At 39.2% G+C, this 22,920-nt stretch overlaps 1 protein-coding gene across 1 annotated transcript in view; it reads left to right on the forward strand.

Annotated features, from left to right (window-relative positions):
• gsk3ab (glycogen synthase kinase 3 alpha b) overlaps positions 1-18,848 on the forward strand; it is a 29,906-nt gene extending 11,058 nt beyond the window's left edge. Inside the window, exons 3-11 of the mRNA XM_039806407.1 lie at positions 4,402-4,589; positions 4,839-4,922; positions 6,094-6,204; positions 12,315-12,445; positions 12,742-12,946; positions 14,326-14,421; positions 15,015-15,201; positions 15,337-15,414; positions 16,023-18,848. Of these exons, the coding sequence (XP_039662341.1) occupies positions 4,402-4,589; positions 4,839-4,922; positions 6,094-6,204; positions 12,315-12,445; positions 12,742-12,946; positions 14,326-14,421; positions 15,015-15,201; positions 15,337-15,414; positions 16,023-16,090 (1,148 nt within the window). The 3' untranslated portion in view covers positions 16,091-18,848. The remainder of the gene's footprint in view (positions 1-4,401; positions 4,590-4,838; positions 4,923-6,093; positions 6,205-12,314; positions 12,446-12,741; positions 12,947-14,325; positions 14,422-15,014; positions 15,202-15,336; positions 15,415-16,022) is intronic.
• Positions 18,849-22,920: the final 4,072 nt, after the last annotated feature.

Below are 22,920 nucleotides of genomic sequence, written 5' to 3' on the forward strand. Positions count from 1 at the left end.
CGTACAAACAAGCTCGAAGCTAATTGCCTTTTAGTGTGGGTGTGATGAGAGTCACTCTGCTCATCCCTTTTCTCTTACTCATCAGGCTTGTGTTGACGTATCAGAAACCAAAGCTATTCACTGACAGCTGGGCAGAGTGCTCATCTTTGCATTCATTATTCAAGTGACTATCATGCCACAGCTGCTCCATATTTAATGTGCTTCACTCTGACTTAACTTGTTTAAAAGAGTGTGAAAGTAATGCTAAAAAGGAAATACAGAAGAAAGTTGTATTGTGGATCTGGAAAACAGGAATGTGCAGGAACCACTCACTTATCTCGGCATAGAGATCAGATCTAGGCAAATCATGTGGCTATGCTATCGGCTGCTGTTAAGGCCTGCTGATAACTTTGAAAAACTTTTGGCTAGAAAATTGCAAAAAAAATAGCAAAGTATACAGTTGTCTTTTGTCATCGGGAATCAATTGGAGAATCATTTTGTCATCAATGTTTTTCATATAGACAGAAAAAGCAGTTGATAAAGCCAAATTACAGTCTTTTTTTTAATTTATGGGAGAGATCAAAATGCTTAATTTTCTGACATCATTTTGAGAGTTGGAGACCTACTAGAGATCAGGAGGGGTCCTGTTCAGACAGGCGAAGTGAGCAAGCCCAGGAAATGGAAGCACTTCTGGGTGTGCTTCTGTCCACGCAATTTTTTATTACAGGCTCTGACAAGCCTTTTGGCAATGGGCCTCTTCTATGCTGTTCTTCCCCTCGCAGTGTGATTGCTTCTGGTGGCGATTTGTCAAATAATTTTTGACCCAACACAGGCACGGGCGTAAAACACTTAACTTGACCCTAACTAGAGCTGTCAGTTACAGTTACATCTTGAACATCTCACTTTTCCTGATTTCCACAAGGTCAAACATTCTGTCCTAAATGAGAATATTCAGACAGCTGACAAATTAATGGAAAAACCTGAATAAATGAGTGGAAAAAAATATATAGAATTTAGATGCTTCCATTTAGGTGTACTGCATTATACAATTAAGCAATTAGCATACTGTCATGCTCTGTGGCATATATAAAAATGTAGAGCGGGCTCAGTTAACCTTGATCACCTATATCCTATGATGATACTTTTATATCCTCATAGGAGAGGTCTCTTCCAGGATGACAATGCCCCCATCCATAGGGCACGAGTGGTTACTGAATCGTTTGAGGAATATAAGGGGAGAATTTAGACCAAGGTGTTAGACTGAGCTCTCCACCACTGTCATCTCAACACCATGAGGGAATTTCTTTTGGAAGAATGGTGTTCATCCCTCCAGTAGAGTTCCAGAGACTCGTGGAATCTACGCTAAAGCGCATTGAAGATGTTTTGGCAGCTTGTGGTGGCCCTACACCTTACTAAGACACTTAGTGTTGGTTTTTCACTCATCATTATGTATTATGTACATGACTTCCTTGAATGAGGTAATACCATAAAACATGTACTAAATACAACTACATGCTTAACTGGCTCTTACACATGGATTACATCAATTTATCCCTGGGGTATATGTATATTATTGGAATGGGGACGTTGAGGTAATTGAGATTGCAGAGGTGCTGAGCTGGACCTGTGATTGAGACTGTAACCAATTCAGAAAGACACAGAGACACAGGTTAAACCTGTTATCTGAATGGGTCAACACACATCACCCAACCTGGCTTTGAGACTCTTGTCCTGAACTGGGTTCAACGTGGGTTGCAGGGACCTGGTCCAGGCACTCCTGTTTGGAATTTGTTACTGGTCGGGCTGTACCGAATAGTAGAAGTTTCATTCATAATGTTGACATTCCAATTCTAAATCAACATTTGAATGCTGCACAGCTTTTTATTTTTTTGCATGTTTATTAATTCAGTTAAAAAAAAATCTGCAAAAAAAATAAATTAGGCTACACTAATATTAGTAGTGTTATACTATTTGTAGAATTTGGTTCCAGTGGTGGCTGCATAGGATTGTGTTCGACTTGTGTGATCCAAACATTTCCAATAACTCCAGTGTTGTAAAGTCAACCCCTTTTTCCAGAGGGGTTGGGGACAAGGGATGTTTAGGGGGAGATATCATTGGTTACTCAGGTTTTAGTGCTCAAAAAAACATATTTTTACAAAAATTGATAATTAAAAAAATTCTCAAATGCCACGTTAAAACACCAAGACCTTGAGGAACACAATACAAAATCCTTGCTGTGATTTGGGGATTTCTGCAAGAATTCATTTTCGGTGGATTTTATGGCAGAACTTCTGTTCTAGAAACTGCTGAGAAACCCTCTTATTCGTCAATATACCTAAGAAAGCAATGCATCTTTTGAATTACCTTGGTCTCTAGTTTGAGGTTGTAAAGTTTCATGAGGCTGTAAAGTTTTATGAGGCTGTGCTTATCCTCAAAGTCACAACCGGTCATTTTATACAGTTTTTCAAAAGTTTCAGAAAATGGTTTCACTAAATTAAAATGGCAACTATGTAGACTAACATCATCACACATGAATACAACTGAGCTAATTGAATCAACAAGAGTCTCCGCTTTCTAGTCATGCCAAATTTATGCAATCCCATGATCCCAGTAAGTAGACATTTTCAAAGACACCATTTTAGAATAGGCGCAAATAACACATTTATACTGCATGAACAAAACTGCACAGTTATTGCCCAAACTGCATGTGGTTAGCATAAAGTGGGCATATCTGAAAATGGGACCATGGGATCATGGTATAATCCATATAATCCATTTTTATTCAGATATCTCGAGGTGAGAGGTCAAGGAACCCCCTTTTAGAAATGTTAGCATGACATGGTACCATTGGATTCCTAAGATTGTTTACTTAATATGACACTAATGTTCTCATTCCAGCTCCAAATTTAAGCCTGCTATAGCCTCTGAAAGACAAAGTCAGCCAGGCCCACTTGCGGGCCATTGGATTTCCAAGAAGTTATTGTATTTTGGAATTACATGAGTAATATTTTATTTTAATTGTAGCATGTTTGGAATACTGGTGTAGTCTTGAGTCTCTGTAATTGTGACTAGGGCTATTGAAAGAATTCTGAAAGTCGAATGTAAATCGGTTAGCTAATTTCACTCTTCTCATGTCACGTCTGATGAACAATAAGTTACGGGAGTGAGAAACCCAAGGCATTGTGAGCTAACGTTACGTACCGAGTAACGTTAGTACAGGGGGGGAGTGACGGGCTGCGGCTGGAAATCGGAAGGATGGGAGATAGTTTTAATATGACTTCTTAAAATCGACACCCACCGAGCCAAAATGCTTGTTATCAATAGTTAACTTGTTTTGGTTTCCTATCTGCGTCGCGAGTTATAGGAGCTTAGCTGGGAGCTTGAAGGAGACTGCTAAAGTTAATGTTAGTAATGTCAGTTAGCGACTTCATATATTACCTTCTAACAGCTGTAGTCTCAATAACGTGACACTCTGCAAGAAACAAGTTGCTTATAAATCACTAAAATAGTAGTGGCAGCACCAATTGGCTTAGGTATCAATGCCGTTATAGCTAACGCTATTTTTACTTAGTATGACAAATCGTCTCGGCTGTGCTTTCCAACATGTCATTGTGCTAACCAACCAACGTTAGCCTTTACAACCGAGCCGCTTCAATGCACTTGTTAGATAATGTTTCATTAGAGTTCTGTTGATTTGTGTTTTTGTCGCTGTGTGCGTGGTAGAAAATAATGTAAACGGAGAGCGACGAAATGCAATGCACCATGACGTAGGTCCCCTTCAAGGCCAGGCCGATGTTGGAAGTCCCTCTAGCGGACAGAACGTGTAACAACAACCACATACTTATAGTGCCATTGACAATGCATAAGCTTGAGTAGTGTAGTACATATTTATAACAGGCTGCATTTGAGCATTAACTATTTGAATATTATTTGAATATTAAAAACAATAACAAATGAAATTCGAATGGTATTATAGAGGAAGACTGACTGCTCGAATTGTGACAAAAAGGGATTCATCTTTGACAGTCACATATGAATGGGTATAACTTGTGTTGGAGGTGGGTTGAGTAGGCCTGCATCATATATGTGTCTTCAGTATGAAAGGGGGTTTGGGCTAGTTTCACCCAGGGGACCAGCTCATTATCAGCCATTGAAGTGTGTCTGGAGTGGAGCCACCACATAGATCACAGCCATTTAGAAAAGGAGGAAGGCTTGTTAGTGTTTAGCTTCCATATCTCAGGGACACATATGACATGGAAAGGCTAAACTGGAGAGGATCATGTCACAATGTTTATCACATGTCTAAACATCACTTTATCTATGAAAAATGCAGTGCCTTTTCACAACAGAATGTTTGTATGTTTTAAATTTTCAAACTTTCAGGATTTTTCTAACAAGGTGTGTTTGTGCTCTCATCCACAGGAGACAGTGGCAAGGTGACGACTGTGGTAGCCACACCTGGCCAGGGCCCCGATCGCCCACAGGAAGTGTCCTATACAGACATAAAGGTTATAGGAAATGGCTCCTTTGGAGTGGTCTACCAGGCTCGGCTCATTGACAGCCAGGAGATGGTGGCAATTAAGAAAGTTCTCCAAGACAAGAGGTTTAAGGTATGTTTAGAAGAGCTTACGGTCAGATAATTACAGAAAGCTATAAACTTTGCATCTACATAGAAGGTTGTGTTGGCTTTTGGTAGACGCAAATGACTTTTTTTATTGCTCTTTTACTCTGTGGATTATCATATGACGTTCTTCAGTAATTTTCCTGGATTATAGACCTGTGCCAGTTTGCTATGTCAGTCATATTTTTGCACAAGTCACAATTTTTATTTATTTATTTATTTTTTCTTCTTCATGCAGAATAGGGAGCTGCAAATTATGAGGAAATTGGACCACTGCAACATTGTGAGGCTACGTTACTTCTTCTACTCCAGTGGAGAAAAGGTGTGTATGCACTGACTTGACGTTTTATGCCGTATGAATCAAGTTTCTAGGTGAAGCACTCTGCCTCCACACCCAGCAATTTAATGGTGCATGCATCATTGATGATTCATAGACATGTTTTAGACAAGGTGATCCTGGTCTTTATTGTACATTCAATTTACAGTTTTAACTTAACATTCAAAGGGATTATCTAGTACTTTTGCCAAATTGCTCTGATTACCATTGTGGTTTTGCCATCAATGTATCTGCGTCTGATACTTTATATGTAAGCCATGTGCAATGGTGCATAGTGCATTTTGTTATTGTTTTTTAACTCAGCCACTGTAAAAAGTAGAAATTCATGTATCCTATTTCAAAGATTGTATAGTTTATGAATTCAGTTTTATGTAGGGTTCAATAAGCTTTAATATCCTACCCTGTTTTTGAGTCAGACATGATTTACACTGAAGGGTTTTTCCCTACCATCACAGCCCCGTAGCTAAATGAAAATGGAAAAGTACTATGATGAAAAGTGCTATTTCCACCAGCTTTGTCTGCAACGGTTGTCGTTTTACACACCCACAGCACGCACACTTGTTAAAGGGATAGTTTGGATCTTTTGAAGTGGGGTAGTATGAGGTACTTATCCATAGTCAGTGTATAACCTACAGTGGATGGCACGCCCCAAGTTTGGAGAAGCGGGCAGGAGTCCCGACACGGAAGCTAAGGAATGTACTGCTGTGGAATGTATTTTGTGTGAATATGCATAGTTTTTAGTAAAATAACATCAAATTCAACAGCAAAACCCTGCACTGCATTGTACTATATTTACTATGGCAGGCTTGCTGTGTTTACACTCATAATGATGGATGTGTTTTATTACGTATATCGTGTAAAGGTTGTGTAAATGAGCAGCATCAACAGCAATTGTTTATTTTAATCATTGTTTGCACTAAATATTCATTTAAGATAATAAGTGCAAAGCATAAAATAAATGTTTTCATATTGTCTTTCTAAAAGCAATCTTCAATCATATAGCTAATCACTGCATACAATAATTTTTTGTTTATGTACTCACTCCATGTACAACCCAACATATTTTATGAGATTGGTTTGTTTTATAATCATAACATCACTTTTACATTCCACCTCTTAATTATACAGCCCTCTTTCCTTTTTTCCTACTTTCCAGAAAGATGAGGTGTATTTGAATCTGGTGCTGGACTTTGTCCCTGAGACAGTGTACAGGGTGGCTCGGCATTTCAACAAGGCCAAGACCACCATCCCCATCATCTATGTTAAGGTATGTATACACACACACACACACACACACACAGATGGTTTTGCTGCTGGGCATTTCCCCCTAACTGCTTTGACCACGCCATTATAGGCATCAAAAGGTTTATTCAGACGTACTTCATTTCTGTATGTATCATAAGTGAAAAGTGCTGTTATAATCATAGAAGCAAATATACTGTCGGTTGTTTACAGGCAGACTTGTCCACAACTCTTGCAGAGGTTATGTTTTCACCCGTCTGTTCCTCTTTAATAAAGCAGAGAATGGAAATTAAGTAGACATTCGCTGGGTTCATTTTGGCAGTTATATTTCATGACTCACAGAAGGTGTCCCAGCTCCAATGCTAAATCACGGTTTCTGCTGCTTTTATGATCATACTGGCCAAAGTATAAAAGTGTGATGGAAAACTAGTAGGGACAATATAGCCTTGAATTATCACATTTCTTTCAGTACTTCCCAGCAGTGTATAATGGAAATTCCTAATGAAATTATTAGGGCTGTACTGAAAACCATATTTTTAACTTGAAAGCTTCGGTACTTAATCAACAGTGATTATTCGAAGCTACACAAACTCCTCGGCAGTGTTTGTGTTTTTTTTTTTTTTTTTACCTTCATAGTGTTTAAAAAGTTTTTGTTGCAGTGATGTTTCCTGTTTACTAGGGGTGTAACGGTACACAAAAATCATGGTTCGGTATGTACTTTTGAAGTCTTGGTTCATTTTCGGTACAGAGCGCAAAACTCCCAACAAGTAAAAGCAAAAAAATTAGCTTGTTGTTTATTATTAACTTTTGTAAATAACAAACTTAAATTAATTGTAATGAATATAGGGGGGTATGACTTTCTGGCTGAAATGTGTTAAAACCTGTTTTTTCAACAACTGAATGTGGTCATAGAGCCGATGCTATAAAAACACCAATGGCGTTTGTTATAGCTTTAGCCCGATCTGGGGCCTGTTGCACAAAACCAGGATAAGGGATTAAGCCGGGATATTCCAATTACCCTGTATGAATTTAGCCTTGACTTGGTTGCACAAAAGCAGAGGCACCTAAGTTACCATGGAGATTTATTCTGTGCAGTTAGCCTGCTCCTGACCAGGCTAACAGACAGGATTTATTAATCCTGGAGCCTTTTCTGTTCACTCCGCAATGGTTTTACATCATTATTATTATTATTATTATCATCATCATTATCTGTTGTTATAGGTTTTTATAATTGTACAATCCTACCTAATTATAGTCTTAGTTCACTGGACCAGTAACATATACTTGAGGCTACTGTACATTCATGAAACAACAGGGAGAGGACACCTCAATGGTTTTTGACCTTATATTTTGCTGGGGGGAAATAACTGATGAATACATTGCTTACAGTCATGTTTAAAGTGTGCATTAAATCTATCACTTAATTATCTTTATATTTTATAACTTTTTCAGTTATCCTGGATTTCTTCATTCTACTTTTGTGCAACAGGCCACGGAATTACCAGCAAAAGTATGTTTAAATGCCAAAGGGAGCTGCGTTTGCACTACGCTTGTTTTTTCTCCCTTGTAGCCGTGATATTCACATTCGTGTGGTGGTTGTTTCAAGCGAGTTAGCAAGTTTGACGTGTTGGCAGAAACATACCTAATCACTCTGAGCAATGTCTGCACACTATTTTGTCTTATCCACTTGTTTTTGTCCATTGTATTTCATGGTCCGGTACAAATAAAATGTGTTAACAGTAATGTTATAGACTGACGAGCCTGATCTCCGGTCACATGATTGTCCACTGCAGAGTGACGTCAGGTTGCTTTTGTCCAAAAGTTGAAAAGGTCTTAACTTTGAAATAAATGGAAAGACCTGCGTTTTTGCCGGACTGTCTAACGGGTGACAACCAACACAGTGTTTGTGAATGAATGCTCAGCCAGCCAGCGTCTTACTAGAGCATTAGCGTTATGAACGGTCGTACTATCTTTACTTTTATCAAATCGGCTGAAAACAACACCAGACTGATACAGTATAACCATACAGATGTCTTCACACATCAGACTGCTTGCTTTTAACTCAACATTTCTCTACTCTTGGCTGAGATGGACGACATAGCGGTGCATAAATTAGCCAGCAGCTAGCGGCTTAATACCGACAAAGCGCCACACTAAATTTCAGCCCGCATGATTCGAAATTGAAAATCAGATACCTACCTGTCGAACAAATATTTGGATCCAGCCCTAGAAATTATTAATTACTTAAATGATTGCAGTCTGGATCTGGATAAGCAACAGGAAATGTATGGATAGCTTAATAGGAATATAATGGGATCTGTTTGAAAGACAGCTGCTTTACAATTTGGAGAATCTTTAGCAGAGTTCTGTGCTCTTTGTGCTTTCGAGGTTTAAAGTATACTACTGTAAATATTTAATACACAATATGCAATACTGACATGGAATCACTGATATTTTCAATTGGACTAATGGGTTTAATTTGGACTTTTGTGCTTTTTGCATTCATTAGTGGCAGGTTTCCATGCTTGGTCATTATCTCTCTCTGGGATAACATTTATATATTTCATCCTAGTCTTTTGAATTGAGTTTCATCAGTTATTGAGCAATTTTTTAACACCGTGCAGTGGAAACTGAAAATAAAATTTAGTTCAGTTATTGCCGGTGGATGTCAAACAACCAAAGTATTTTCCTGTTTGTTTTTCACAGACACCTCACTGTTTAAGGATTATGAAAGCAGAAAGGGAAAGATGGCCCCATGGGAATGAATCTGTTTGTAATACACTTTGTTCCCTGTCTAAAAGGGTGCTCATTTTAGAGAGAGTTTGTGTGTTTACGGTGTCTGTAGCAGCAGAGAGAACATTATAGCTGTCTCATGGCCCATTTCCCTTCCTCAGCCTGCTGCTCCCCTGCCGCTTTCAGATGAATACTGATCTCTATCTCTCTCTCCCGCTTTCTCTCCTCTCGTCATCCGTACGTCCTCCAGCGACACACTTCTACATCCCTGTCCCCTGGGTGTCCATGTTTATGCCTTGTCGCTCATTGTTTCCTTCTTCCTCACCCCTCTCTTCCTCTTCTCTCTCTCTGCCACCTTTTTGAACATCATCTCTCATCCCTTCAGTCATCTTGTCTGTAATCATTTTGTAATCTGTGGCCAGCCTGCTATCAATGCATCATGTGGGTAATAATGGTGATGATGACAGTGATTTGTCATATTAATATGCTTACCATCTGCATTCCACAGAAACATTAAATGGGTGCAGACTTAACTGTGTGAGTAATTTTTATTACAGAATGACATCACTGACCTAGGAGATGTGTAGACTAGTGTTAATTTTGTCACCTATTTTTTTTTCTTTAGTCTTGTGCCAAATGTCCTTGTTAGTTTTAGTCATATTTAGTCATTTACATGATTACATGTTTTTTACATTAGAACTCAAGGTATCTTAGTCAAGTTTTAGTCAAAACATTTTAGTCTTTTTTTTTCTTTTCTTTTTTTTTAAATAAAACATTATTTATGAGATTTATTTCTGATAAACATTTCAGTCAAATAGCTATGACACATTCAGATTTTTTTGTCAATATCATTGTACGTAAAATGTGACCAAATAACGAGCCTCTTCCTTATTTCACCAGTATATTCCTGTTCAATGACAAAAACAACTACTGGATGGGAAAGGGGTATTTTACAATAACTTTGAATTCAGCACGAGGCTGGCGAGGCGAGTTTCAAGTGAATGCAACAGACAATTGCAGTTACAGACTGTAGTCGTGCGTCTCGGTGTTGGAATCCTCTACAGTGAAATGCAGACAAACTTCTACACCGTTTTTAGCTGTCAGCATTTTAACCGCGTTTACTCCAGCTGCTAACTGTATGCTAACGTTACCTTCTGTCAAGTGAAGTGTTATAGTGACATGCGGCGATGTTTCAGTTGCCTCTAACGTCCGTTTTGGAGCATCAGAGAGAAGCGCAGGCATTTAATGGGCACCGAAATGAGGCACCGAAATCCACGTTGCTGTTCGGTCCGGTAGATAACGGTCGTTAAGATACGGGTGCCGTATTAGCACCGGGTCTCAGTGAGTATCTCATGATGAAAAAGATGATTGTAGACAAAAATGAAGAGATATTTTTATTTTATTTTATACAAAACATTTTAGTCTCGTCTTTTTTTGTCAACAATAATGCATGTTAATTTAGTCTTAGTCAGCGTTTTTGGACATTGGTGCAGTCTCGTCATCATCTCGTCTTAGTTATGTAAAAAAAAAAAAGGTCGTTGAAGAACATATTTTCTCGTCTGACCAAATTAACTCTCAGTGGTAACTGAGAGTGGGTCTGGGGAAGGTTCATTGACAGTTCATTTCCAAAGGGGTGTCACCATAGACAGTATATAAGGGTGTCACCAACGGACGCCACTCAAATGCCTCTGGGCGCAATGGATAGTCCTTCAACCAATCAGGACCAACGATCCAGGTGACGCTTTTCACATCCAATATCCAACTAAAAAAATTTGATTTTGGTTTTTGTCGTCCCTCCACGCCCTACTTTTTCCTTGCAGGTGTTGCATATTGGAAACTTGTTATCTTCTGCACATATGCTGAAGAATGTCCAAACCGCTGACATGTTGCAGGTTAATTCACGAGGTTCCCTACATGTGCAAGAATAGCGCGGACACGCGCTTCACACCGCGAGCAGGTACGCGCCACACACGGCGGAGAAGTTGAGAGAAAGGAAAAAGAGACTGTCTCTATCAGTGTGTGCGTGCGTCCTTGAGAACTGTAACTAGTATAACTTCTGTTGTCAGGTAATTGTAGCGTTGACCTCCATGAAATTGCCATATGTCAGACTGACCTGCAGCTCGCCGGTCATGGCCAAGCACGTGAAGCACGGCTTCGGTAGCAGTCATGTTGAATGTAAACAAAAAACGGTCGTGATTGGTGTAAAGCCCGCCTCAGCGGTTGTGATTGGTGCCTCAATTTTGAGAACATTGGAAATGGGTTTGAATGGGCTCTTCGCCAGACTGACCTGCAGAGCAAATCTCAAATTTGCCGGAAATTCGTCAGGGTTTACCCAGGCTAGAAATTAACAGTAATGTAGACAAATGTCAAATAGGGGTTTGATGAGGACAGTTGCACATCTTCTGGGATAATTTTTCACTCCTACGTTATTTTGTTGTAGAAACACACCACTGCAGGCTGCATCAGACACCATACAGCTGCTACTTTCAACATGCACCTACACAGTCCACTTAAAAACACAATCAGGGCAGATATTGAAGTGACTGGCACATGACGGAAATATAAGTTCACTGGTTCTCAAACTTTTTGGCCTGTGATCCCTTAAAAGTGTTACCTTGCGACTGATCACAGTACATGTGTCTACAAAATTTTATTAGTTACACAGAAGAGTGATTACCAAAGAGGTCATGTTTTCAGCTTGGTTTGTTTGTTTGTCACCAGGATTACTAAAAACTGCTGGCTTGATTTTCATGATGGGACAAGGTAGAACCCATTCAATTTTGGAGCGGATACACAAACTCTTTTTCACTTTCTTTAAAATTTATAAATGGGGCATTTGTGCTGCATTCATGTGGTGTTGGAATTATCGGGGAAAATCAGTTTTTGTAAATCAGTTTTTGTATAGATGTATGTTATACATCTATAAATGGAACGTGGGATTGTTGCGACAGTGGTTTGTGCTCGCAGGAGGCTGTTCAATCCTTTTTATGGAGTACAGTAGATAGGAAGCTCCTCTTATATTGAGCAAGTTTTGATTTTAAAAACGTAAATGACCTTAATAGAATTATTTTTTTTTTTTAATTGGTTAGGCCATCAATCAGTTTTCTGCTGCTTATCAAGGTCCAGATTCCATTAATTTAATTAATAATTTGTATTAGGAATTGTTTGAAAAGGCTTGAATGTAAGCGGTGAACCCTGCAGAAACCCTGATTGAGCACTGGAGCCCGGGCACTTCTGTGAGTCATGAATCATCTGACTAAACATGAGACCAGGGAAAAGACATTACAATAGTGAACTTGGGTGTCCTCAAATGCTTTTTTGCTTTTCTTCCCTGGAATATCTGTATGATTCTGTCAAAGTTGTTAAACACTGTCAGGCATTCTCTCTCTGTCCCCCCCTTAGGTGTACATGTACCAGCTGTTCCGCAGTCTGGCTTATATCCATTCCCAGGGTGTGTGTCACAGAGACATCAAGCCCCAGAACCTCCTGGTGGACCCAGAGACGGCCATCCTCAAACTCTGTGACTTTGGCAGGTTAGTACCAGACTCTGACTCTGGACGTGTCTGTCTATCTTTATCATTCTTTCCATTGTTGTGACTGTCTGTCTCAGTGTGCATGTTTAGTTGGCTGTCTGTTTGCGTAGCCATCTCTTTCTCAGTCTTGATCTGTCACGTCTTTCTTACGTCTGTTTTCTTTGCCAACATGCTGTGATTTTGTGAAAACAAAGAAACACTGAGAAATGAAAGGTTCGTGTTGACGGGCGTTCCCCTCCTGAACTTTCTCTCTTTCTCGTCTTTGTCTCCTTCATCTCTCTTCTACCATCTTCTAGTGCAAAGCAGCTAGTTCGGGGGGAGCCAAATGTGTCCTATATCTGCTCACGGTACTATCGTGCCCCAGAACTCATCTTTGGTGCCACCGATTACACGTCCAACATTGACATCTGGTCGGCCGGCTGTGTGCTGGCTGAGCTGCTGCTTGGCCAGCCCATCTTCCCTGGGGACAGTGGTGTGGACCAGCTAGTAGAGATCATCAAGGTACAGTAGGGATACAACAAACAGCGGCTGAAAACCAACTGACTGCACAAGCAGCTAGATAAAAGGAGACATGGTGGAAAGTGCATTTGTAAGAACTATGGAAAAAGAAGCATTTATTGATACCTCACCAGTCAATGAGTGTACTTGTATTTAAATATAGTATTTGAATACATTTAAATGCAGGTATCATTAAATGGAAAACCGTATATATCCAGAAGGAAAATACAAGCTGTATACTTAAAGGAGAAATCCTGCGCAAAATGAACCTAGGGGTTAATAACATATTTGTACCCACCGTTCTCTGGGATTTGTTTTCATGCTAATTGACTGTGACCAGTTTTAGCGCAAACTGCTAATTAGCTTATAACGCTAGTCGTCGGGGCACTGGTGAAGTAAAAAGAAATTGCTATTTCTATACCACTAACAAGGCTCAAAATAGCACCACACTTCGATGGTAGCATAATGAGGGTCCCTACATGTAAACCGAAGCATTGAGAACTTTGTTTTGTGTGTTCAGGCAGTTTATTAAAGGGGTGATAGAATGATTATATAGGGTATTTTACACTGCTCCTTAAGGTCTCCTAATAGGGTATGTAACATTGGTTGGGCTGAAAATTGCCCGAATGCTATTTTATTAGGCCCTTAACTACCCTGTGAATATGGCTCTATTTGGAACAAGAGCTTTTCTTCCAAATATGGTATGCTCATGAATATTCAGAATGAGCTACGTGCTGATTGGTTTGAGCAAACCACATAGAAACACATGGGAGACTCGACAGCAGGCCTCATATTTCAGACACTGCAAAGTTATACATTGTTTGTTGGGCTATTTCGTTATTAAATTCACTTCTGAGACCTTTTTTAGCGAGAAATCGACTATATAAACTCAAATATGGGCTGTTTTACGAAAATTGATGGTTAATTGCAAATTTGGTAAGACTGTGTGTCAGAGTTCAGCCGCTGGTGCTGCCTGTGTTGCTGCCTCGCCGCCCGGCCTGCCTTTCTTCACAGACCCCGGCCTGCTATGAGGTACTTGGAGCTCCGTCACGGCTGGCAGCTCACAGCACTCCATACCCGCTGTTTTTTTGCGCTAATGACAACCAAATGCCGCTGCCCTGACAGAGCTCCAGGGCCTGCAACTCCCCTCTTACTGCTAGCTAAATGCTCAGTGTATGTGAGCGAGAGCGCGGTCAGCGAGCTTGTTTTGCCAGCAATCTCTTACCACAGTTTCAGTTAATCTTTTAATGTGTGTAATTATAACATGTTGAGTTATTTAAACAAACGATTGGGGAAAAAAACACCGCTTGTCCGCGACTCTCATTGATGGAGTCGCAGGACATATGGTTAATATTAATGAATCTCTTCATCCTTGTTTACAGGTCCTGGGGACACCAACAAGGGAGCAGATCCGGGAGATGAACCCTAACTACACAGAGTTCAAATTCCCTCAAATCAAAGCACACCCTTGGACAAAGGTATGTTCCCACTACTGGGGAATATTAATCCTGGTTAGCAGTTATGTAAAGTTTTACAGTTCCTATATATTTATACTGTATATTATCTCTCTGAAACAGATTTTTTTTTCCCCCCCTCTTTATGGGTTAAGAAACTGGAATTTGATGATTTATCTCTACATACAAGTAGACTTTTAAAAACACTGATGCTGCCACCCAGTATTTTTAATTGAAGCTTTAAAATACAGAAAATTAGTAGCATTATGACACAGTTCAGCACGTTTTTGCTAAATATTATCATTTACGTTGCTTATTGTCCCAGACTGGATAATGAGACTTTGAAGTTGATATTGTTATGTTTGAAGAGGTGTATAATTCAGGGAACTCGGATACAGTAAATTTAGCTCATGTATCATTTCCCTTGCTGTAGTTTCTGTTGCCATGGTCACACAGCGAGCCGCAACAAAATGTTGCCATCATTAACTTTGAATTCAGCGGCAAAGAACTGTGCACGAGCGCGGCAGCCACCCTACCTCTTCTGCCTCTCATGTCTGAAAGCATCTTAAGTCTTGGATTTACATAAACGCACATTTCTAAATGTCTCTCCCTATCAGGTGTTTAAGCCTCGTACCCCACCAGAGGCCATTGCCCTCTGCTCTCGACTGCTGGAATACACGCCGGTAACCAGGCTGTCTCCCCTGGAAGCGTGTGCGCACGCTTTCTTCGATGAGCTGCGTCAGCCCAACACCCGCCTGCCCAGCGGACGAGAACTGCCACTCCTCTTCAACTTCAGTCCCGTTGGTCAGTTTACCTCTCTGTCATACTTTATTCTGTGTTTGACTTCTGATGACCTCCACATAGTTTTCATGTTTGGTTGTCAAGTCACTGCACATTTTATATGTAATTAACATTTGTTTGCCTTTTTTAATTCCTCAGAGCTGTCTATCCAACCCCAGTTGAACTCCACACTCATTCCTCCTCACGCTCGTGCACAGACATCGCCTGCCTCACATGGTATGTATTTAGATCAACATTTTTAGTCTATACAAGATATAAACAAATTACAAACCGCCAAAACTAATCTCGAACAAATCTAACTCACTGCCAGAAGTGATGTAGTCTTGGACATGTCCAAAACATATGTAATAGGTTTGCAGGGCCTTGTTTACATCTGTCTGGTGTGGGTTCTAACTCTGGTCAAATTACACTATTTTGAATGCTGTCTATTTCATTGACAGCCGTTTTGAGGAGAATTTTTTATTTTTTTTTATACATTTAGTCATGTATTTATTGGCCGTTTTTTATTTGGCTTTTTGTCATTAAAATAGTGTGGGAATCAAAATATCTTTTGTCCACATGGTACATTCTGGCCTTTATGACCCTGACCAAAAACTAAGCTTAACCACAGTCTGAAATTTAACCCTGAGCCATTTTAACTTAATCCTGCAAGTAGCGTCTGCCCAGACGTTGAATGTCCAAAGACTACTTTTCAGACTTTTATGCATATTATGTGACAGACATTTATATTTATTTAAAGTTAAGTATCATCACTGAACTATCTATTATTTCTGTGAAATTAGCTTTGTGTTGGTGACAAGTGTGCTCCCTCTCTCCCCCTGCAGAGGGCAGTGTGTCAGACAGTACCGCCCAGCCCAGCTCAGCACCTGGATCCATCAACAACAGCACCTGAGCATCCATCCCTCTGTCATCCTTTCTTTTTGTCTTCCCCATTTTCCTTTTCTATCCTCTGCTCTTCTCCCTCTCAACCTTCCTCCTGGCTCCAAACCCTTAAAATAGAAAAGAAATAACTATACACACCCACATAAACACTCAGCTTAGCTATTTTCCCTGAATTTTAACCATTTCCAATAGAAAGCAATTTCTGTGGCTGCTAGCTTCAGGAAGGTGTATGGTTGTTTTATGGATATTTAGGTAGCCACGCTTGGGCTTAATATAAGCTGCAGTTCAAAGTCTATGGTGGCCCTTGTCTGGCCTGTTAGAATAAAGAAAATGTATGTTGGTTGGGATGTTGGGGAGATGAGGAGGGGGTTGTACAGGTTATGTGGATTTTCTGTATTATAATCTACAGTTGACTTTTATCCCTTTTTTATGTTCATTTTATTTGCATTAGCGCATTTTATGTGTGGCCGTGGTGCCATTGAATGGGGTCCTGATTGGCTATGGAGTTGAGAATGAGGGCCATGTGTAAGGCCTGACTAATGTTGACAATCATCCTTAGTGGGGTCAAAAATGACACCCTTGTAGTGTACATGTTTGATCGTACAACCCACTGAACTCTTCTCAAGTATTGTCAGTTCACCTAGCCCAATGGTGAACAAATGTAAAGAATTTTTTTTTATCTCCGAGTTTGATACCAGACAGAAAATATTGGCTGATTTTGGCTCATTTTAGATAGAGGTGGTTTTAAATTTTATTACAAAGGAGGGCACCACAGCCTGTCTTTACTTTACGCGTCTTTTTGAATATTTGCTCCTCAACTGCCTTTTTATGTGAATGAGAGGGAGCAGAGTGCACATTTTCAGTTTCTTCTGTATAAGCTCATGTTTGCATTGGTTAAGCTGGAAACCATGCGTTTCATGTTAATTCTCAAGTGAGTAATGCACATCTCCAAAGGGAGTAAAGAGGAACCAAAGGGGCAAGTTATATGTACTGTCCAGCTGTTAACATAACTTCACACAGAGGGAGCAGTTAGTTTGGGGCTCCAGTTGCATCTGATACAGAAGCCTCAATGATGTCTCGCATGTCATCAACATGGTTGCCTAGCACTGTAGGGTGAAAAGTCACCTCATTAATTATGTCACGTTACGGTGTTAAGTTTCATATCTGCTTGATTATGTTGAAGATTCAGGTACAGAGAGACTACTGGCCGTTTTCACTGCTCACCTGGCTCGTCATTGTCATTTCAGCTAGTATACATAGTTACTTTTTGTGCAGGAGGAGGACTGAATTAATTTAGTTTGGTTTATGAGAGAGATTCGTTCCCCTTCCCAAACAGCCTGCGTCACTCTATCATGTTCTTCTTGTCCTGTGGTGGTAGTAGGAACTGATGGTGAATGATTTACTCAGCCTAACAGTCCACTGTCAGCATGAAGCAGTTTTCTTTCTTCCAACCACGCAAATGTGCATGTTCAGCCCAAGTTGACCACACTATGTTACTTCCACTAATCTCAATAATAATCAGACCTGAAATGACGCTCAAACCCCAGGAACCCAACAGCTTTTGGAGCCTCCCCTTCCGTTCCTTTTTGTCCTCCCTCTGCCTTCTGCTTCCCTCTTTGCTCCTTTTTTCACTGCTAAACTGTAAATATCAAGTACCTTTTATTTTATTTTGTTATTTTTATTATTGTTATTATATTGTTGTTCTTGTAATTTTTTTTCTTTAGTAGACCGGTGCAGCAGCGGCCGGACTGTTTATCCTCAGTCACAGTCTGTAAATACAAGTTCATTTCAGTCCCTGGTTCAGAAGGGGAAAAACAGAACAAAATGTTTCATTTTTATTCTCTCCCTCCATTTCTCTCTTCACGACTTTTCCTTTTCCCCCATAAATGTTGTCATAACTGTTTTATTTATTCTATTGTGTTTTTTTGGGTGGGGGGATGGATCTTTTTCCACTGGGGTGGTACAATTGAGTGGTTAAGGTTTTGTTTTTTGTAATTCCAAATTTTAGTCCAGCAATGTCACATGTAAAACGATTTCACATCCAAGATACTGTACTGAGATCCAGATGTTGGTGTGTGTGTGTGCGCTTTCCGATTAGTAGTCTTGTGTGTATGCAGGTGCACATGGTAGCCAACAGGTGGAACTCCAGTTTTTCATTTTAACTTCAATGTGAAGGGAATGTTACAAGCCTCTGGATCTATGGTGTTGGGAGAGAGCACGGATCACCGTGTGTGTGTGTGTGTGTGTGTGTCTGTCTGTGTGTGTGTGTGTGTGTGTGTGTGTGTGTGTGTCTGGAGGAAAGGGGAAATAATGAATCTGTCCATTGACATATATCATCTCCTGTGTCCGACCGTCTCCCATTTTCGCTTACTGTATGTCGTACGAGTGTGATGGGTCCTGTTAGTACTGTGTGTATGCTTCACAGATACTTCGTGAGTTTCTTGAGCTGTGTGTGTGTGTGTGTGTGTGTGTGTGTGCAGACAATGGACATTATTCTCAGTACTCCTGACTTCCTAAATGAAGAGCTGATTAAATGTGCTATTTTAATGCTTTTTTTTCCATCTTCTGATCTGTCACACTTTGTTTTTTAATTTGCTGTGACCCTGCTCTTTTATCACCCTCACATCTGAGGGTAAAATGTCATTGTTGGGAACAGAACGGTTGGAAAAAGGAGATGATTAACAAGGAGAGAGAGGGATGGAGGGAGAGAGACAGTTTTTGTTTGTTGGTATAAATAATTAAACTCATTAATAAAGTGATGAAACTGTTCCTGTCTCACATTCATTATTGAATTATGCCTGAATAAGTTGAAGCATGTTAACATGACCTCAGTGGGGAAATAAGTTGTAATGATATTAAAACAGCATGTTTATTGATAACTCTCTTGTCCTGTGTATACAAGGAAGAAGCTTGTTTGTGTTTTGCTTAGTACTAGGTGAATGTGTTCAGTCTAATTACCACACGGCATTTCTATCCCACATAGTAATCCAGGAGAGATGCACCAATATGGAATTTCAGGGCCAATAATGAACAGTTATCTGTTTGTGGCCAATACAATAACCAATAATATTACTCTTCCCCGTCTCTGGTTTCTTCAGTAGCAGGGAGGGTTTACCAGTAGTGAACAAGGTTATGAGATTCTTTACAAAACTTAAGTGAAAGTACTAATGCCTCAGTCACAAAAAGCTCCATTACAAGTAAAAACCCTACATTTAAAATCTTACTTAGTACAAGTACAGAGGTATTATCAGTAAAGTGTGCCTACAGTAAAACTGCTCATTCTGATCATTATAGAACATAATTATCCACTGACATCAAAATAAAATACTAATATAATAAAATATATACATATATTATACGATAATAATATACACTAATATAATGGCAACCAACCTATCCCCCTTCCTATATTGCAGTGTAATCATGCTACATAATGAATACTTTTACTTTTGATATTTTAAGTACATTTAGCTGATATTACGTATGCACTTATGCAACAGCATTTCAAATGCAGGACTTGTATTAAGTATTTTCACACGTGGTAGTGGTACTTTTACTTCAGTAAAGGAAATAACAGTATTCACTGCAGAATAACAGTAGTTATGAAATATTCTAATGAAGTGAAGATCCATGTACTAAAGATGATTTTGTTGTGTAATTCTAGCTGATACAACCCAGCAATCCTGAGGATGGATCTTCCTGCTGGTAACTCGGGATGCAATCTGTTTTCAGTCAAACACCACAATGAAGAGCAGTGTGATGATGAGGATAACTGCTTATAGGCCTTTCTCACAATGAATGTTAACTAATTGTACTGAATACAAAAATGTATAAACATATCAGGTATGATTCATAGGATTTACTTTAGCTTTGTACGAAACCTTTTCATGGAGGGACTAATGAAATGACGCTGTCGTTACGCCCTGAAGTGTAGTCGGTCGGATCAGCGAACTGTGGAAGGGACCAGATTCAGCATGATGAAATCACAACGGTTGTTATGGGAACCATGCTATTGCAAATGTCAGTGAAAATGTTTTTGACCTTGACTGATGAAATTTTGCACTGCCATAGTTTGATTATACCAGAAGTGTAAACAGAGGGAGGCTGGTATTTTGTGGTGGTGGTGTACTTCCATATGTCTTAACTCTCATCTCTCTTTTTGACATGCTCTCACTTTTGTTTTAATGTTTCCAAGCATCACATTGAATTCAGGTCTCATTTGACTTCAGCATACACCTCAAACATATCTGGCTGAATATCTTTATGGTCGCTTAATAAGGACCAAGGAAGCCTGTCTCAGAGCAACTCACATTTTTCATTCAGACCAGAATCTGCCGTTCCTTGCTGTAAAAGAAGAGCTGGGTTTAATGAAGTCTCAGGGTGTCTGTGAACTTTCTTCTTTCTCAGAAAATATTTATAGGCTCTGGCAGAACCTTTGCTGCCCGGTGCTTGACTAAAATCTCTTGGTTACCTTTAAGTCTGCCCCTTAAGTTCAGCTCAGATAAATTAATACTTTGTCCTTGTCTGACCTGTCCCTGTCCTTGGTCTCTATTCATAAACGCAAAGTCAAGTCTTATGTTGACATTTTGCATTGATCATTGTTGAAGAAAGATTTTGAAAAAAGTTAAAAAGTTTAGTTACACTTTACTTGAAGGTATCTACATATGAGTGACATGACACTGTCATGAATGTGTCATAAACATTATAAACAAGTCAAAAACGTTTATGACATAACGCTTCTTTTAGTATATGTCATTCGGTTTTTGTCATGACAAGTTAGGGTTAGGGTTAGAGTTAGAGTTCATGTGTCATGACTGTGTCATGACAGTGTCATGTCACTCTTATGTAGATACCTTCAAGTAAAGTATTACCGAAAGTTTTAGCAGGGCAATGTCATTGTAGTCTGGGAAAACCCTGACGAACTTACGGCAAATTTGATGTGATACTGGGTGAATAATGTTTACGTTTTTAAAAATCAATCATATATGATATATATATATATATATATGTATATATATATATATATATATATATATATATATATATATATATATATATATATATATATATATATATATATATATATATATATATATATATATATATGGTATTTATCCATCATTATAATGAGATTCACCAAATCAGATATAGTAGAGGAAAGATTATCTAAATAGAATCTTGAAAAACATTATCTATCAAGACATGGATGTCATTCCAAAAATGTAAAAAAACAAACATGATCTATGGTTTCTGTTTCCAAAACTGAATCTATTTTGTTGCAAAACCCTAGTCGGATGAATAAATGTTAGTTTTATAATGTGTTTCTTTCTACCTAATAACTCTCCCTAACTGATACAGGTTTATAGTTATGAATGATCCCTTCCACTCTGTTATTTCAACCAAAAAAACATAAAATTAAGTAAATGCTCCCAAAACACATTTCATTGGAAATATAATGAGTATTATTGATAAAAAGATATGTATGAAGGGGGAACTACAGGTGAGTCTCTAAATATCAATGTTCATATTAATATGTCATATAGTGTTTGTATCCTCTAATTTTGAATTAGAGAAAAATGATTAACCTATTTCCACAGGAGAACAGCATCTGCGCTCACAGGTCTAAATTAGGTGGAGATGAGAAAACAACACAAGAGATGAAGAGGAGGAGGAGCAGTCTCTGAACTGTATCCTTCAATGAAAAACTGGCTGCTAAGTCGTCATCAAGGTGATATGGTTGAATAATGTTATCCTGCGGTGTGTCGGGCAGATTGCACAGTTTCTGTGATGCCTGAATGACCCTCGGCCCCAGCCCCTTTGGCTGAATGCCTGGCCATCTCTTTAATACCATTTGGAGTCTTAAGCAGTCTGGAGGAGCTGCTCATCTTCTCAATGGGGTACATAAGGGCACTGTGTAATTCTGGGAAATGAGGCGAGTGTGCTATACTATGACTGACTTCTGTAGCCTATAGCCCATATAAGGAGGGTAAATCTGATAAGTGTAAAGCTATAGCCTATAGGGTAGATTCAACAAACCTCTGTAGGTGTTCAAGTGCAGTTGAAGTCATATGAGGCAGTTATTGCTGACTTTCTTCAGTTGCAAAATTATCTTTAAATTAAAGAACATCATATGTGTAATCCATGGACCAATTCAAACGGGATCAAAAAATAATTTGTCTTTCCCCCATTTGTCCTATGAGGTCCACCAGAAGTGAAGGGACTTTGCCTCTCTATACCTTTACAAGTCATGAATTGTTTACATAACAGCTTTCATGTCAGCAGATCTGTGTCTATGACAACTAAGCAAACTCCAATCCAAGGATAACGACCCTGTGATACGGTTCAAAGCTATGTAAAAACAAAAAGCTTAAAGTGGACCTTGAGTTGGGAGTGTTTTGTCAAACTATTATTTCTTATATCGGTAATTAGGATAAGCATAGACAACAACAGCACACACTGCTAGAAGGTATGACCTAAAATGATTCCTAATATAAGTAGGCTATGCTATTATCAGTAAAATGTAGGCCACTTACAGTCTAAAATGTAAATGTATCTAATCTATAAGAATGGATTAGCCTATTTTATAGGATGTGTTTGACCTGTATCTGCATAGTAACTAGTAGGCTAACTACAGATAACTGTAGTGGAGTAAAATGTACAATATTTCCCTCTCAGATATAGTTGAGTGTAAGTACAGAGTATCAGAAAATGGAAATACTCAAGTACAGTATATTTGACTGGACTGCACTGACCCTGCTGCTTCTATACTGGCGGGCTTTTGGACTACAAACTCCCCCAGTGTTATGTGTAGTCGAATACTATTGGTTTATGAAGTGACCT

This window comes from Perca fluviatilis, chromosome 7 (assembly GCF_010015445.1).
Source record: "Perca fluviatilis chromosome 7, GENO_Pfluv_1.0, whole genome shotgun sequence".
NCBI lineage: Eukaryota > Metazoa > Chordata > Actinopteri > Perciformes > Percidae > Perca > Perca fluviatilis.